The 18,088-nt window shown below is 31.5% G+C and overlaps 1 protein-coding gene across 5 annotated transcripts in view; it reads left to right on the forward strand.

The window, feature by feature from the left end:
• LOC139500056 (uncharacterized) overlaps positions 1-18,088 on the forward strand; it is a 59,045-nt gene that overhangs the window by 13,717 nt on the left and 27,240 nt on the right. The window contains exon 1 of one of the 5 annotated variants that reach the window (XM_071288774.1): positions 2,745-2,815. The exons of 2 other annotated variants lie outside the window; for them this stretch is intronic. Coding sequence is in view for 1 of the 3 variants with exons in the window: in XM_071288769.1 (XP_071144870.1) it covers positions 12,462-12,488 (27 nt within the window). In the remaining 2 variants the exon portion in view is untranslated. Of the gene's footprint in view, positions 1-2,744; positions 2,816-12,446; positions 12,489-16,763; positions 16,788-18,088 lie in introns of those variants that run through there. 2 more of the 5 variants (XM_071288769.1, XM_071288775.1) reach the window with 2 other exon arrangements.

The raw sequence follows: 18,088 nt of genomic DNA on the forward strand, positions 1-18,088 counted from the left end.
GAGAAACATATGCAATCATTTATGAATAAATGTGTGTTTTTAAAGTGCACGGCTTGATTGACTTTTGACACGGAAATAGGTAATAGGATATATATCATCTAAATTAACCCATGAGTTCTAATCACCCGCGGAGAGTTCCATTTTTGTTATCTCATTTTATTTATTCAACCCATGGGTTTACATCCATTGTAACTTTAAAAGGGTGCAATAAATACATTATTTAACCCATGTGATTACATAAAAAGGGTACAATAAATACATCTAAATGACTGCATAAATGGTTTTACACGATTAGATAATTTAATACCGTAAGAAAAAAACACACCTAAATCTTGCATCGTGATGTTTATATTTTTAAAAGGTGGGAATTATACAACTTTACGTTTATTATTTGTACTTTAGTTAGATAGAGTGTATATATCACCTTCGTTTATCTTGTATGATATTTCGAGATATTTATATAAACAAATAACCTCAAATAATTACTATATAAGAGGGTCTGGATTAGTGGCTCTTCATTTTGTTAATTTTTTTGATTTTGAAAACCATTCTTTTTTTTAGATTTATTACGACCCTTTATACTCTCTAATCTCTATATCACAGAACCTTTTATTATCTTTTTTGTCCCATTTTTTTCTATACTAAATACCCCACAAAGGCGTACATGTCCCGTATGTTAAAAATGTAGGCAAAAGAAACACAAAAAGGCATAAAGACAAAGCACATTAGCGAAAACGAAAAACAATAACATAATGAGGGATAAAGAAGTACATAGTCACGTCTAATGGATATCACCAAAACCAGACAAGTAAAAGTAATATTCATAAAGACAAATATGAGAATGATTTAAAAATTAATAATAACACTGTTAATAAAAATGTTTTTATGAAACCTCTGATAGGAGAGGGAATTATATGCAAACAAATGCACTAGTTCCAAAAAAGAAATATTATGTCAGTTTCAAACTTCGTAAAGTTTTAATCTAACAAAATTAGAATTAAATAAAATCTAAGTAGACTTTAAGTGAAAAAACATGCTTGTCAGTCCATTACGTAGAAAGTAAGATTTTAGTAAAACCTAGAACTTATTTTTTGTCATTAACACGTTATAATGATACCTGCATATGCTGATAAAACTCCAAGGATATAGGCGTAAATATTGAGTAAATAAAATATAACCAAGCCAGTCATATTAAGTAAAGTGCAGGTTTCCTATTCATAATTTTATGAAAATACTTTATTGCTATTGATTTAAATATTTTTGGTTTACGACAGAGTGTTTTGTTTATTTAAAATAATATTGTTTCCTTTAACTACTAGACGTACTGTTTGTATGCACGCATTGTGCATCTTATAGTTGTATAGCAAACTTTGTATTAAATATGCAAATTAGTGTGTTAAATTGAAGTGCTTTTATAAGCAGTAGTCATGTGTTCTTCAAATTGAAGTTTTAATGTTTAAACAGGAAGAACTGCTCTGGTAATCTCCAAGGATAATGCTTACCGTGGATAACATAGTGATCAGTTGGATCAATTGTGGTTTGAATTCATGCGATAAATACAAATCTGTCGCTCATGTAGTATATGTAATTAAGAATTGAATGCTCTTTTTTGTAAATTTATTGGGGTGTAAAAGCGTTGACCGAAGTACATTTTGTATGAAGCGCTTCATACTAAAAATGTGCGCACGGTCAACGCTTTTACAACCCTATAAAGTTACAAAAAAAAGCATTCAATACTTATAATTACATTTTTACCTATAGGATCATGAAAACACGCCTTTTATCAAGTTTTTATTTCATTAATCTGTGCACTTTATTGTGGGACCTCGTGTCATCATGAATGAAAAGTTTTATTGTGTGATACAACTGCTTAAGGAATAACACGTGATGTACAGTTAGCTAATCAGAATAACGTATTATAGTGAAACATACATTTAATGTAATTATTGAATCATAAATTGTTACTTAAATCCATGTACCTTTAACAAAAACTCAATCATCTTTAACAACAGCTTAATCCGATTATACAACCACAAAATCTGTATGCTAATTCGTTTATGGCATACATTTAAAACATATGCACTGCAATTTAAGTTAGTGTGATCACAAATTCATGGTTAACTATACACCTCAAACCCAAATTTTTACCTTTAATATAGAGAAAAGACGGCCACACAGACCGGACACATAATATTCCCTAAAATTGTAGGCGAGACATACGTGTATCATTGGAAAAATCAGTTCCATGTGTCCTGACCTTTCAACAAACTTTGATAAAATGCAACATTAAGTTTCATGATACTCATTATTTTCATATGGAGCTCTATCCTTCAGTGCTAACAAAAACAATGTTATCCTTTGCGATAGTTTCGTGTATTCATGTGCGCCTGTTTTAAAAACGCCTGCACAAGTTTCAAAGTCGTAACTGTCTCTGTTTAAGTTCATGCGCTATAATTTTGAAACGTCATGTGCACCCGTTAGAAAAACGTACGCGTGCGAAAAATGTTAATATCGCGTCTATGTTTTTAACTGGTAAGCATCAGTTTAAATGGTCCGCAAATTTTTCAAGGCATGGCGAAAGCCAGTATATAATTATTTGAAATCAACATGCCTGTATCGCAATGAAATGTTATTAATCAATTTGGTAGCCTGACATTATGCCTATCTATAAAAGTACATAAATATAATTGTTATCTGTGTGTTGACTAACATATTTGATTTGATGAGACCTCTTAATCAGTTCGGCTAGGGTCACGGACTTCATTTTTAAGGACGTTTTGACAACAACTTGATTTCATTTTCCCTTCAGGATTTGGTAAGTTATATATTGAATATACCGAACTATTATTTTTTTTCGATGCAATTTGTAGAACCTTTTGTCGTATACATACTATCGAAGCAAAACTAACATTGATTATAAAATAGAAAGTTTTTTTTAAAGTTTTTGTAAAATCTGTGAAATTAATGTAGTAGCAGATATCCATACATCTGCGTATTATTACTGAGATACATCAAATTATACTTATATAAAACATATATTAATTTCAATATATGTTTTGTATCTTTTTATATAATGCTATTTCTGGATGTTTTGTTTCCTGTTTTGTTTTGTTTAGATTTGTTTTGTTTTGTTTAGTTTCCTTAATTTGTTTTGTTTTGGTTAAAGATAACGTTTCGAGTGTAAAAAAAGTCGAAATGAGCTTGACCATTTTCAGCAGAAATTTTCAATGATCACATTGAAACAATGATTTTTTTTCACTGCTTAAGCTAGAGATAAGAGTACAGTAGGAGTAACTGGAATCAATACATTTTTACTAGTTTTGGGTAAGTTTCGTTTTGTCTTTTGTGTAGTATTTTATAAAAAAAAAAATGTTTATTTCTACGGTATTAGGTCGCTGATTGAGAGTCAATCATACCAATTTTCTTATTTTTATATTTTTATTTTGGTTTTGTTTTCGTCAACTCCTGCTATGGCGTTGTCGGTTTATCCAAACTTATGAGTTTGAATACACAACGATATATGCATCCGTTCTCTTGCACAAGTCTAGATCAGAAATAAAAGAGAAAGAACACTTGTTTTCCTAGATGCGAGTTAATAGTTATCAAAGGTACCAGGATTATAATTTAATACGCCAGACGCGTTTCGTCAACATAAGACTCATCAGTGACGCTTAGATCAAAACAGTTAAAAAGCCAAACAAATACAAAGTTGAAGAGCATTGAGGACCCAAAATTCCAAAAGGTTATATATATGCATAGTTTTGCCAATAACTTTCAGATTTGCTCACATTCTTGTTGTCAAAACTGACTTTGTATATCATTTCCCATGTATTAATGTGATATGGACAGCTTTGTTGAAGTTCATAGTCAATTTCGATATCAAATCGTCCAAAGATATTTTACCTATCTTTCTCGAACAGTATCACCTATATCCATGTTATCAAAACAAGTTACGCATGTAATATACATAGAAATTGAAGATAAATAATATACAATATATTGCAACGAAGAATGAACGAATTTTTTTTTTGTCACTTAGATTCATGAATCACATATAACCGGAAACTTTCTTACCGGCTACAACAATTCATCTCAGACACGGGATACCAAATCTCTTAACTTTATTAGCAAGGTCCGGTGAGTACAAAACCTAAAACCCTAACTGACTACAAAATAATTCAAAATTATACGGAACAGCATATAAAGAAAAGGATCCGCAGTGTCCAACGGATTAACTCGTAATCTTCAAGGCGGTTTTAAAACGACTAACATAATAAGGCCGTTAGTTTTCTCGTTTGAATTGTTTTACATCGTCATTTCGGTGCCTTTTATATCTGACTATGCGGTATGGGCTTTTCTCATTGTTGAAGGCCGTACGGTGACCTATAGTTGTTAATTTCTGTGTCATTTTGGTCTCTTGTTGAGAGTTGTCTCATTGGCAATCATACTACATCTTTTTTTATAACCAACATAGTAACAATACAATTAATTAATCAAACAAAAATGTAAAAGGTTAGATTTCAACCAAAGATGAAGAACTGGATCTGCCATCACTGTATTGGATACCTAAACTACATAAGTGTCCTTACAAACAACGGTATATTGCTGGGTCTTCCAAGTGGTCCACGAAACCTCTTTCTAAATCATTAACATCTTTTTTATCAGCAATCAAAGACGGGCTTCAAAGTTATTGTGAAACTGCCTATCTAGAGGGGGCGTGAATCAGATGTGGATACTTAAAAATTCCAAAGATCTTTTAGAGTACATACAATCTAACTCTCTTTCATCTTGTATTAAAACATTTGACGTTTCTGCTCTGTACACTAGTATTCCACATTCCAAACTAAAAGACAAATTGAAAGAGTTGGTGTTGCTTTGCTTCGTAAAAAAGAATGGCCAACGTAGATACAAATATCTTGTCTTGGGCAGGGATAAATCCTACTTTGTAAAGGATCACTCTGATTCGAACAAAAAATTCTCTGAAACTGATATTATCAAGATGCTTGATTTCTTGATTGACAAAATATTTGTAACGTTCGGGGGACCTTTTTTCAACAGACTGTCGGCATTCCAATGGGAACAAACTGTGTCCCTCTACTTGCCGACTTGTTTCTTTATTATTATGAGGCTGACTTCATGCAGGAACTTCTTAGGAAGGAAGATAGGAAGTTAGCAATATCCTTTAACTATTAAACCAAGAGTTCCAAATGGTGAAGTTGAAATCATCCCTTCGTCAATTTTACGGACGCCATAACGAGTTGGTTGACCGTTATGGAATAACCGTTTCACAAATGATATCGGATATGTTCCTTACATCGTAACTACAATCCCCTTCCCTTTCATGAATGTGACCTACCGAATCAGACCATTTACAGGATTTGTTATCACATAAGCAACACGACGGGTGCCGCATGTGGAGCAGGATCTGCTTACCCTTCTAGAGCACCTGAGATCACCCCTAGTTTTTTGGTGGGGTTCGTGTTGTTTATTCTTTAGTTTTCTATGTTGTGTCGTGTGTGCTGTTGTTTGTTTGTCTTTTTCATATTTAGCCATGGCGTTGTCAGTTTGTTTTAGATTTATGAGTTTGACTGTCCCTATGGTATCTTTCGTCCCTCTTTTAGATAGACAACTTAACAAATTGTCACTAAAGGTTGCACTTTGTAAATACAGATGTTTCTCACACAACGCCTCTTTTGATGAGATCTTGAATAAGCATATATAATTAATTTTGTTTACATACTGGTTCCAAGTTATGCTCTCTGTGTTTAATCTCACAGAGACATAACTTTGGAATGTTACCAGTATATATACATGTGCATAATGTTTATATTGAAATCTATAGTAACCCTTTATTCGAGGTAGGGGTAGTTAAGAAAATTAGTGTTAGTTTAAACTCTGAGAGAATCAGGGCACATAAAGAAAGTACACCACTAATTAATGGCCCCATTGCTTTCTATGTTAAATTCCTCAATTTCGAGTGGTCACAGCTCTTTTATCTTAAGTTCAAATAAAGTGACAATCATTGCATGTCAAAGCAACACCTTCTGGTGTCCTGTACTGAAAAAATCAACATACCTTACATTGCATATAAGAAAGAACTGGTTCCCGGAACTTCGGATGTACCAAAACAGGTACTTCCGATCTGACAAATAGGCAAAATGTACCCTCCTTTTTAAATTTCATGCCATTTTTTTATTATTCAAATTTATCAGTCAAAAATTGTTCTGCAATGATTACCAGTCATGCAGCTTTCATTTGATACCAAAATTAATAAAATATTCTAAATATATTGAAAGTTATGTCCGTGCGTAGGAACTATTTTGTGTTAAATATGTACTACTTTCTGGTATGTGCTTTCTGGCCGGGCCTGAATTGGTGGTGTTACACCTAAAGGTTGAAAATATGCCGCACAGCCCTATATTTTGACCTTTGAAAAAAATTGTAGCGCATATGAACTTTCAATTCTAGGATAAGATTTTTTTCAAAACTTCATAGTAAAAGTGGTAGTTTTAGCCGTAAAAGGAGTTCCTATGGGAAATTGCATTGTCAATATTTACAGAAATGCAACCTATAGTATAAAAACAAATAAAATGTACTGTTTGAAGTTGATTTAATTTAATTCAATGTTGTTCACATCTTCCGGGTTACTTAATTATATGAACGGGAGTTTTTCTAGCTATAATAACTTTAAGACGGAATGTCAATAGAATTTAAACTTAAGTAGCAGGGTCCTGATTGTACCAAATCTAAAACATAAACTAAATCACGTTTAAAAGTATACAAAAAAGTATCTATAGAAAAGCATTTTTGCCAAACGGATTAACATTTAGTTGTCAAGTTGGTTTCCAATACGACAAACATACATAGAAATGAAAAGATTAGATAGATGGGTTTAATAATTGTCACTATAGCACATAAACAACATGTGTATTGTCTATATATATATATATACTAGTAGCTAAAGTTGATTGATATTTTTTTCAAAGCTGTCCATCTTCTGGGTTATATAAACGGTAGTTTTTCCAGATAAAATATCTAAAAGAATACCAAATACTTTAAACTTGAATAGCATGGTCCTGGTGGAAACAGTTTTAAAACATTAAATGTCAAAAGTACATAAAAAAGTATCTATAGAAAGGCACAGGATTTATGCCAAACAGATTAACTTATTATCGTCTAGGTTATTTCTAATTAGACAAACGTACATAGAAATGGAAAGGATTACAAATTGTCACTTTAGCACATAAACTGCAGATGTTTATATTGTCTACAGTTGATTTGTGATTTTTTTTTAAAGCCGTCCATCTTCTTGGTTATCTAAAAACGGTAGTTATTCTAGATAGAATATCTCAAAGAATACCAATTACTTTTAACTTGAGTAGCAAGGTCCTGGCAGTAACAGTTTTAAAGTATACACTGTCTACTAAATAACATTCAAAAGTATATAAAAAAGTATCTATAGAAAAAGAATTTATGTCCAACGGATTAACGTATTATCGTCTATTTGATTTCCAATGCGACAAACATACATAGAAATGTAAAAGATTAGAAAGACGAGTTTACAAATTGTCACTATAGCACATAAACTATATTGTCTTTAGCATGTTAAGTTGATTTATATTTCTTTTCAAAGCTGTCCATCTTCTGGGTTATATAAATCTGGTAGTTTTTCCAGATAGAATATCTCATCGAAAACCAATCATGATCACTCTTAACTTGAGTAGCAAGGTGTTGGCAGTAACAGACCTAAAACATATACTGCCTACTAAATAAGATTCTAACGTATAAAAAACAGTATCTTTAGAAAAAGGATTTATGTAAAACGGATTAACTTGTTATCAATAAGGTCGTTTGCTATACAACAAATTGAAATTGAATATTCACACACATACTTGATTTATTCATGTTTATCCAAATCTTCTGGGTTATCATGGTTATAAAAAAATGCAATGATTTTTGTGTTTGTCTTTTTTCATTTTTATTTCGGAAGAACGAATATGAGCAAAATCCTTACACAAAAAGACATTTTTACTTAGCATTTTCATATAATTCATTTACTTTGGGTCAACTTCTTTCTTACATGTATATCTAACAAGAACTGAAATAATTTCGAAAGTGAAGCAATACACCGGTTCGCAATCTAATGCACTCTTCTATAAATGAAAGAATGTCTGAATCAGCGCAAAATGAAAATCTTATATCTAAAAAATAGGCGGAAATGAAAGATCTATTCTTTTTCATAATCGGTGCAAATGTCTATACGCATACTTTTCAAAAGAAGGACGAAAGATACCAGAGGAATAGTCAAACTCATAAATCGAAAATAAACTGACAACGCCATGGCTTAAAATGAAAAAGACAAACACACACACAATAGTACACATGGCACAACATAGAAAACTAAAGAATAAGTAACATGAACCCCACCAAAACTAGGGGTGATCTCAGATGCTCCTGAAGGGTAAGCAGATCCTGCTTCACATGTGGCACCCGTCGTGTTGCTCATGTTATAACAAATCCGGTAAATAGTCTAATTCGGTAGGTCACATTCGTGAAAGGGAAGGGGATTGTAGTTACGACGAAAGGAACATATCCTATATCATTTGTGAAACGGTTATTCCATAACGGTCAACCAACTCGTTGTGGCGTCCGTAAAATTTACGAAGGGATGATTTCATCTTCACCATTTGGAACTCTTGGTTAAATAGCGTCCTTGTGAGCAGCAAACCTCTATAAAAAAAATCATGATAGGAAATGAAAGCACGGGAATATCGTATCAATTGGGAGATATATACCCCGTATGCAGGTGCTGCTGGAATGTTGCTACTTAGAAATGGAAAGTTCACAATTAGAAAGCTGAAATCATCTCTTTTGTCGTAAAGTTTTGTTTTCAACCGACCCTCATTGTCAATTTCTAGATGTAAGTCAAGATATGAGGCCGACTTAACTGTATCCTTAATCTCTAGTTCGATGGGATAGATGTGTTCAACATAGTTCATATATGGAATCAGTACGGTCTGGCTATAATTTTAAGAAATTAGTCTGCTGATTAGATTCGAATATATATTATAAATCAAGATAACTGACCTTTCGAATCAATTTTAATAGTTAAATTGAAAATTAAATAAAAACTGAATATTTCAACTATTTAAAAAAACACAGGTTATTTCAATATATTAATCTCCTGTATTTAGCAAATTGCACGGAATTAACTTTCACTCATTGAAATTGAAGTTAATGGAGGTAATCATAATGTTGGAAGATTTTTTTTAAAATACTTAGAACTATACTACAAATACCGACAAAAATACTGGACAGAATCGAAATTATAAAAAAAAATTATAAAATAAGTAAAAAAGTAATAAAAACTTGCCAAAAACAAATACAAAGATTCAAAAAGGTAGAGTTCTTTGTTACTCTAAATATACCGGCTGGTTATAGGATATTACCCGAATCTTATGTAGGGTTGATGATTTAATAATGTGCATGTTTGTACAAACTGTCATGCACATTGTGTATTTTAAGCATCTGACGTTCCTTGTGGCAGCAAGTGTCAACTTGTGTTAGTGTGCCAAAATAGGATTCATATAGACAATTAAGGGTATATATCTCCCAATATTGAGTAGACTTCGTTTTACCAATTTTATATTGCATAAACTGATACTTAAACTCTGGTTTCTGAGCATGTTATACCCGAGTACTGATACTAGTTCACATATGGAATAAATAAAGCAAAAATACGTAAACCGTCTGTGTTTAAACTAGACTTTAAAAGTCGTTTATAATGAACACCGTGGTTAAACGTATCGACACTGCACAAACAAGATATGTTTTATGAAGACAAAAAAAATCAGACTGGTAAATTAAATTTTGTGCTGGATAAGCATGATCATTCTTATGTCGAGGCCTTTTAAAGCTGACTTTACAGTATTGGATTTTTATTTGGTTAAAGCTTATTTTAGAATGTGACATAATTAAAAAAAAAATATTGACAATCATACCACATCTTCTGATTTTGATATACGGAATTAATAAGATTTTTTTTCAATTATTCCGAGTACATTTGAGTTTTCCACTTGCTGGATAATTTAGATTTAAATGAGTTGCCTATTAAGTAAGATTGAGTTTTATCATACAATGTACTATTGACCACTTTATAAATAGTTTTGAACTTTTGTATACCGTACATGTTTTAACCGGGTAATATATTTGTGATTGTGAAAATACAACTAATATAGAATTTTGTTTTGGTTCCTAATACTAGTACAGTAAATAACAGCTTACTGTTAACAGCGGAATTGAGAAATAATATTATTCAATAAGCAATCACTTGTTAAACAAGCTAAAAAATATCGATGATGATTTTTTGACTTGGCCGTCAATACTAAGTAAGTTATAAATCAAATAGGAAAATTAAAAGTCAAAATATGTGATGATGTCGAATTGACAGCTAATGTCTTTTTAATGTGCTTGTCGCTACATTGATGACCCATTGGTGACCTTCGTCTGTTGTCTGCTCTATGGTCGGGTTGTTGTTGCTTTGACACATTCCCCATTTTCTATCTCAATTTTATTGAAACTATGATGGGGTACATAATACCTTTTCAGAAGTAAAGTAAGCCAAGAATGATCAAATATATTACTAGGTTGAAATTTAAATGCAATATCTAACAACATAATCTAGAATAAGGTCTTAAAGACGGGTCAAGGTACTATCTGGTTTGTAATTAGTATATCCCTGACGTTTATGTGTCAAATTTATGGTGTGTTCCAGATCTATGCAAATTTCTAATCGATAGTGAATGTGATGTCACACAAACGAAAACAAATTAGTAATCTATGGCATTTTTTTGTTTTCTCTAAATCTATGACAGATTTTAATATTCCGAATATAACCTTTACGTATTTTTCGGTAAAAAGAATAAAAAACAACGGTTTCGTTAAAAAGCAGTAGAAGTAAAGGCCAATTTTCAATGTTTTAAGTATTCGAGTATACGGAAACGCAAACCCCTGCAAATTAGAAGACAAACTCATTTGATTCGGATGATAAAAGAATATACTATCGAACAAACTTATATTCATGCACTCGTAACAGGAAAATCGGGTGTTTTCGGGGATTAATCTTTCGTATTTGTTTCTGGCCGCTCTTTGTTGTCTTATTCTCATGTTCCTGGTCTTATCTTGTCTGTTGAATTTACGAGTTTTTACTCTGCGTTTTGGCTGGCTTTTTGCTTTTCTCGTTTTTCTAAAAAAAAATCTTGTTATTTTTGTTATCTCTTTGGTAATAGTACTCTTGAATTTCTTTTAACATAAATAATCGAATTTTGTCAGCTACAAGGATATGTTTGCGACTACCTGTTATATTGTATCAAATAATCTTTCTGAGGACTTGAGAAAAAAACCCAAATCTGTCAAAGATTTCTTCAAATCATTTACATTGGTCATGTATATATACATTTGTATGTCGAATATATATCTGTGCTGGTCAGTAAAAATCAGACATGGCATTATTCATTACAGGACTATGACTAAAATCGTCATCATTTAAAAAAGATTTATTGACGCTCAAATGAATATTCGGTAGAAAATTCAAACTGCTTTTTAGGTTGCTAAGGGATTTATTTGATTGAAGGGCTTATCGTGTACCATGCACATAGTCAGAAATGCTTATTACTACGGTGCCCATCATTTTACCCCTAAAGTCTGTGTTCATTTCACAAATGGTGATAAATATTCCTAGTCGTAGTTCTTTGATCAGTTTTTCTTATACAAACTTTGAATATAATTTAATGCAGCTCGTTCTCAACCTTTTGACACTTCGAATTGTTGGAGGAAACATTAAAATCATTTGTCAGATATTTATTGGCTGGTATATCTTTTGCAGAAAATTTGTCATAGATTTGGAAACTAGAAATCCGCCATAGATTAGAAAACTTAAAATACCATGGATTCAAATATATCTGACATACCATTTCTGCAACGTTTTGCCTACATGTAACCTTGATTATATTTAATTAAATGAAATATATAGACTCCTTGACCAAACATAGTCCAGCATTCAATTTCTATGGTCATATAGGGGGAGGGAGCGCTTTTTTTATTTGTTCTAAAGACTGTATACAGCAATGATGAATATTCTGCTAAAAATGCTAGTGCGAAATAGTATATTACATGCATGCCATTTTATTCTTTATTTGAAATTGTGTCATTTGCAATCATACCATGAACTTACTTGATTTCATGCAAGCACCGTAGTATCAAACCCAGAAGACAACTAATACATTCTTTATATATTTCTTTCAGCATGCACTATTTTGTTTCAAATTTACATAAACGACTTTTACCTTTTAAATTGTATGATTAATAATTTAACAGTTTGGTTACCCCTGACCAATGCATATGCATCAACAAACGGTAAATTTTTGAAAAACCAAGCAAGTTTTGTTGACATTTTCCTCTTAATGATAACCTCATGTTACACTTATAATGTAAGTATAAGAACACTGTTTTTGACTTGTATTCAATTAACAAGCACAGGCGATGCAAACTTTAAAGTAAGGTAAGGGAATGACGACTACTATTTCATCAAATATACGTACATTTGTACCAATACATGCACGAAACGAGTTTCTCGTCACATCTGTTTATTTTGTCCGCCTTTTTGACACTGTTCGTACATACGCTAGTTACAAACATTAAGTAAATTACTCTCTTTAATTCTTATGCGTTTCCATTTTGGCATGGTGACTTTTAAGAGAATGTCATCGTTTTTAATTATATAAAATGAAATGAATGAATGTAACAAATGGGTGATATGTATGGTAATTTGAAAAATTTGATGCGACTGTCATACTAGTGAGGGGTTTACTGTTACCTAGCTTTAAAACTAGGTTTAATCAACCATATATACATAAGAAAATGCATGTACGAATTCAGGAATATTACATTTGTTATCAAGATGTGTTTGAGCTTTTGATTTTTCCATTTGATTAGAGACATTCTTTTTTTATTTTCCTAGGAGTTCATTATGTTTGTGATTTTAAATTTTGATTCCTTATTTCATTTAAAACAAAATTACATTATTATTTTGTCACAGTTTCCTCAATATTGCAGACAGACAACAATGTCAACTGATTTTGATAGTTTTTTCTTGTGATGTACAGTAACACAACTGTCCCAGTTTTGGGGGAAGAACTGGTGCACCTCCAAACTAGATTAGTCCCGCCAAATTCTGATTACGTATATGTGCCCGTCTCAAATCATGTTATTCAATGGGAGCCTTTTGTTGCTGTAAAGTTATTTGTTTTGTTTTTAGTTCAGTAATGTGTACAATAATGAGGCTGTTATTTTATTTTTTTTTGGTTTGAATAGTTTAACATTTGTTATTTCGATGTATTTTATGATTGACTTTGCGAAACTGGTTTTATCCATTGTTGAAGGCCGAACGGTGAAGTATATCAGTCTATATATTATACTAATATCACGAACGCGAGCTAGATATGAAAAATTTTTGTAAGTGCAAATGTGCTGTTCTCTATATTTGAGATATTGTCTATTTTCTTATCGCTAAGAGAAATTAAAACCCCACCAAAATCTACGAGTTGTACCCATATGTATAATTACATTACGGCATATGTCAGTTGCCTTCTAAGAATCTTGTTACGTATTGACATCATTAGCCATTTTAACTGTCACAAAATGTAAGAAAATTCGAAAACAAACAAACTTGAATAGAAGTTTTTGAAAACATACGGTCGTTTATCTAAAATGATTAAGACATCTCATTGTTTACAATAAATTATTGTTAAGTTTACAAATTCACTTGAACTTTTGAAAGGCCAGTCAGTGTAGCATACTTGGGAATCTAGGAGAAAACTGTGTACGTTCTTTTTATCTAAACAGTGTACATTGATTTTGCAATATAGAAATCAAATGTCAAATTCGCTCTGATTTCGAAATACTTTTCTGTATTAGGATAATCAGTAGGCCAAACATACCACATCTTCTTTTTATATATACATGTAAAGAATGTACATATACATTTGCAAGCTGTAGTGGCGTGTAGAGCTAACTTGTGAGTAGACTTGACATCTTATAGTAGATAACACGTACGTTCTTGAATGCAGTACACGGCCAAAAATATTTGTCACACATATTTTATTTCTATAAATTTCATAAAAACACATTTTTTTCATAAAATAATTGTGTGGTATCTTCTAGCTGGCCAATAGAGATAGAATTTTATAGTTTTTGTTTGTGTTTATTTTAGCAGGGGCAGGGTAGTTTTGATGTGAAGCGTTTTTATTTTGAGTTGATATAAACACAAGTTTCATTTTTGTCCAGTAATCTGGTCTCGTTTTCTGTACTTGTCCTTTATATATCTCGTGATTCATCTTAATTGGAAAACAGACATCATCAAAACAAATTGTTAGATTGTTTTTTCTAGTGAAGTATTCGGTCATTTCTATACATGCAATGTTGTCTCATTGGCACTAATACCACATCTTCCTATATCTATTTATTAAAGTGCAACGCTCTGAGTATTTACTTTTTGCCAATGAAAATGTACACATTTATGATAAAATGATTAATTATGTATTGGGATTTGTTAATAAGTCAATATATGATGTAGATGTCAATTGGAAGAACACTCCAAAACACAAGTTAGTAGAAACAAGACCCCCTACTAATTAAATATATGTTTAACACCTTAGCATATTACTTTACAAAAATATCAGAAGTTGTTCTACCTAAATGAAGTATATCAGAATGGATAAAAGTTTGTTTTTTAATTTCTAAATTTACTTTTTTGAAAGTATTCATGGGATGGACAGTGGTATAATTTTCAAGTTTTGTTTTTGTTTTTGCTATTTGTTTTGAATTGTTTTCACAGAAGCATCTAAATAATTCCACATGTACAACCAATAGGAGTTCCAATTACCGCAAGAAATTCCACCCTTATTACTTCGTTTAACTTATTTAACATAGACTGACGAGTGCTGTCCCCTGGCTTGATACTTACGAGATATATATACAATAAATCCATCTATGTTTTTACACGATAAGATAATATAACACCGTCAGAAAAATCACACCTAAATCTTATATCCTGATAATTATATGTTTAAAAGGTGAGAATTATGCAATCTTTACGTTTATTGTTTGTACTTAAGTTAGATAGTATGTATATATCACTTTCGTTTATCGTGTATGATATTTCGAGATATTTATAAAAAAAAATATAACCTCAAATAATGATTTACATACTAGTATGAGGGTCAGGATAAGTGGTCTTTCATTTCCTTGCCTTTTAACTTTGTAGACCATCCTTTGTAACAATTTATTAAATATTAAAAACGAAAGGAGGCATGTTTTCTCGTAGTTTTTGTAAAGTAAACAGTTTAACATTAGCTTGAAATATACTAAGATATTTGAATCATACTTAGTGCAAGGGTTATAAATTAACTAGAGTGAAAACATAATTTGGAACTTCTCATAAGATACAAAAAAACGTGTAGCAGTATATTAATGATTATATCGACTGCAGACAAAAAAGGTGTAAAACTGTCATATTTTACATTTTCTAGGGGAATAAACCATAATAAAGTCTGTAATTCAGCTATATTGATTAAAATATGGTGTATTTAAGCGCAAGTGCAATCTTTAGTGAAAAATTGTTAATCGATGTGAAAATTGAAAGTGTAGTTTTTAAAAAAGTGCATGCTTATGTGTTATAGAATATAAGTTCCTTTATACATGTTATAAGATGATTCCCAAATGGAACGAATATAAAATTTAAGTGCTTTCATAAGCAGTAGTCATATGTTCTTCGAATTTGATGTTTTGATGTTTAAACAGGACGAACTTCTCTGGTAACCTTCAAGGATAATGCTTACCGTGGATAACATAATGATCAGTTGGGTCAAATGTGGTTTGAATCCTCTTATAAGAGAAATATAAAATCGTTGATCATTTGGTGAATGTATGCAATAAATCATAAACTCGTGGTAGTATCCATGTACCTTAACAAAAACTGAACAATCTCTAACCACAGCTTAACCCGATTATGCAACCACGAAATCTATATGCAAATTCGTTTATGGCATACATTTAAAACATGTGCACTACAATTTAAGTTGATGTGATCACCACTTCGTGGTGAACTATACATCTCAAACCAGAATGCCACCTTCAGTATAAAGAAAAAACGGGAACACAGACCGGAAGCATAATATTCCCTACCATCGAAGGCGATGCATATGTGTACCATCGGAACAATCAGTTGCATGTGTCCTGACTACCACCAAATTTTTAATAAACTGCAACATTCAGTTTCATGCCACTCACTATTTTAATATGGATCACAGTCCTGCGGTTCTAAATCAAAACGAATAGACTCATTTGCGATAGTTTTGTGCATTCATGTGCGCATGTGAAAGGTCATGCGCACCAATTTAAAAGTCGTGCGAAAAGTTTCAATATCGCGTCCACATTTTTAAACTGGTTGGCATCAGTTTAAATGGTCCGCCAATTTTTCAAGGCATGGCGAAAGGCAGTATATAATAACTTTTAAATCAACATGCCTATATCGCCATGAAAAAGGTTTAATCAATTTGGTAGCCTGACATTATGGCTATCTATTAATTTAAAGTAAATAAATATAATTGTTATCTATGTATTGACTTACATATTTGATTTGATGAGTCTTGTTTATCAACTTGGGTAATAGACTTCATTTTAAAGTACGTTTTGACAACAATTTGATTTCATTTTCCCTGTAGGATTTGGTAAGATATATATTGAATATACCGATCTTTTTTCAAACGCAATTTGTAGTACCTTTTATCGTAAATAATTATGGCAGCAAAATTTAATATCAATGATATGATATATAGTTTTCTTATTTTCTGTAAAAATCCGCAAAATTAATGTGGTAGCAGATATCCATACATCTGCGTATTACATCAAATTATACATGTATAAAACACATATTCATTTTAATTTGATATGTTTTGTATTTATTTATATAATGCTATTTCTGGAGGTTTTGTTTCCTGTTTTGTTTTGTTTATATTTGTTTAGTTTTGTTTAGTTGCCTTAATTTGTTTTGTTTTGGTTAAAGATAACGTTTCGAGTGTAAAAAAGTCGAAATGAGCTTGACCATTTTCAGCAGAAATTTTCAGTGATCACATTGAAACAATGATTTTCTTCACTGCTTAAGAGTGCAGTAGGAGTTACTGTAATCAATACATTTTTACTAGTTTTGGGTACGTTTCGTTTTGTCTTTTGTGTAGTATTTTGTATAAAAAAATGTTTATTTCTACGGCATTAGGTCGCTGATTGAGAGTTGGTTCATTGACAATCATACCAATTTTCTTATTTTCTTATTTTTATATTTTTATTTTGGTTTTGTTTTCGTCAACTCCTGCTATGGCGTTGTCGGTTTATCCAAACTTATGAGTTTGAATACACAACGATATATGTATTCGCTCTCTTGCACAAGTCTAGATCAGAAATAAAAGAGAAAGAGCATTTGTTTTCCTAGTTGCAAGTTTATATATACGCATAGTTTTGCCAATAACTTTCAGATTTAGTCATGCACATTATTGTTGTCAAAACTGACTTTGTATATTATTACCCGTGTATTAATGTGATACGGACAGCTTTGTTGATGAAGTTTATAGTCTATTTTGATATCAAATCGTTCAAAGATATTTTACGTATCTTTCTCGAACAGTGTCACCTATATCCATGTTATCAAAAAAATTACGCACGTACTGTACATAAAAGTAAAAGATAATTGATATACAATATTGCAATGTAGAATGAACGAATTTTTACGAGTCGTAAATCATATATAACTGGAAACTTTCTTACCGGCTACAATAATTCATCTCGGAAACGAAATACCAAAACTCTTAACTTTATTAGCAAGGTCCAGTTAGTACAAAACCTAAAATTCTTAACTGACTACAACATAATTGTGACTCAAAAGTATACGAAACAGCATATCAAGAAAAGGATCCGAAGTGTCCAACGGATTAACTCGTAATTTTCAAGGCGGTTCCAAAATGACTTTCAACTTGAA

This window comes from Mytilus edulis, chromosome 13 (genome assembly GCF_963676685.1).
Source record: "Mytilus edulis chromosome 13, xbMytEdul2.2, whole genome shotgun sequence".
Taxonomy (NCBI): domain Eukaryota; kingdom Metazoa; phylum Mollusca; class Bivalvia; order Mytilida; family Mytilidae; genus Mytilus; species Mytilus edulis.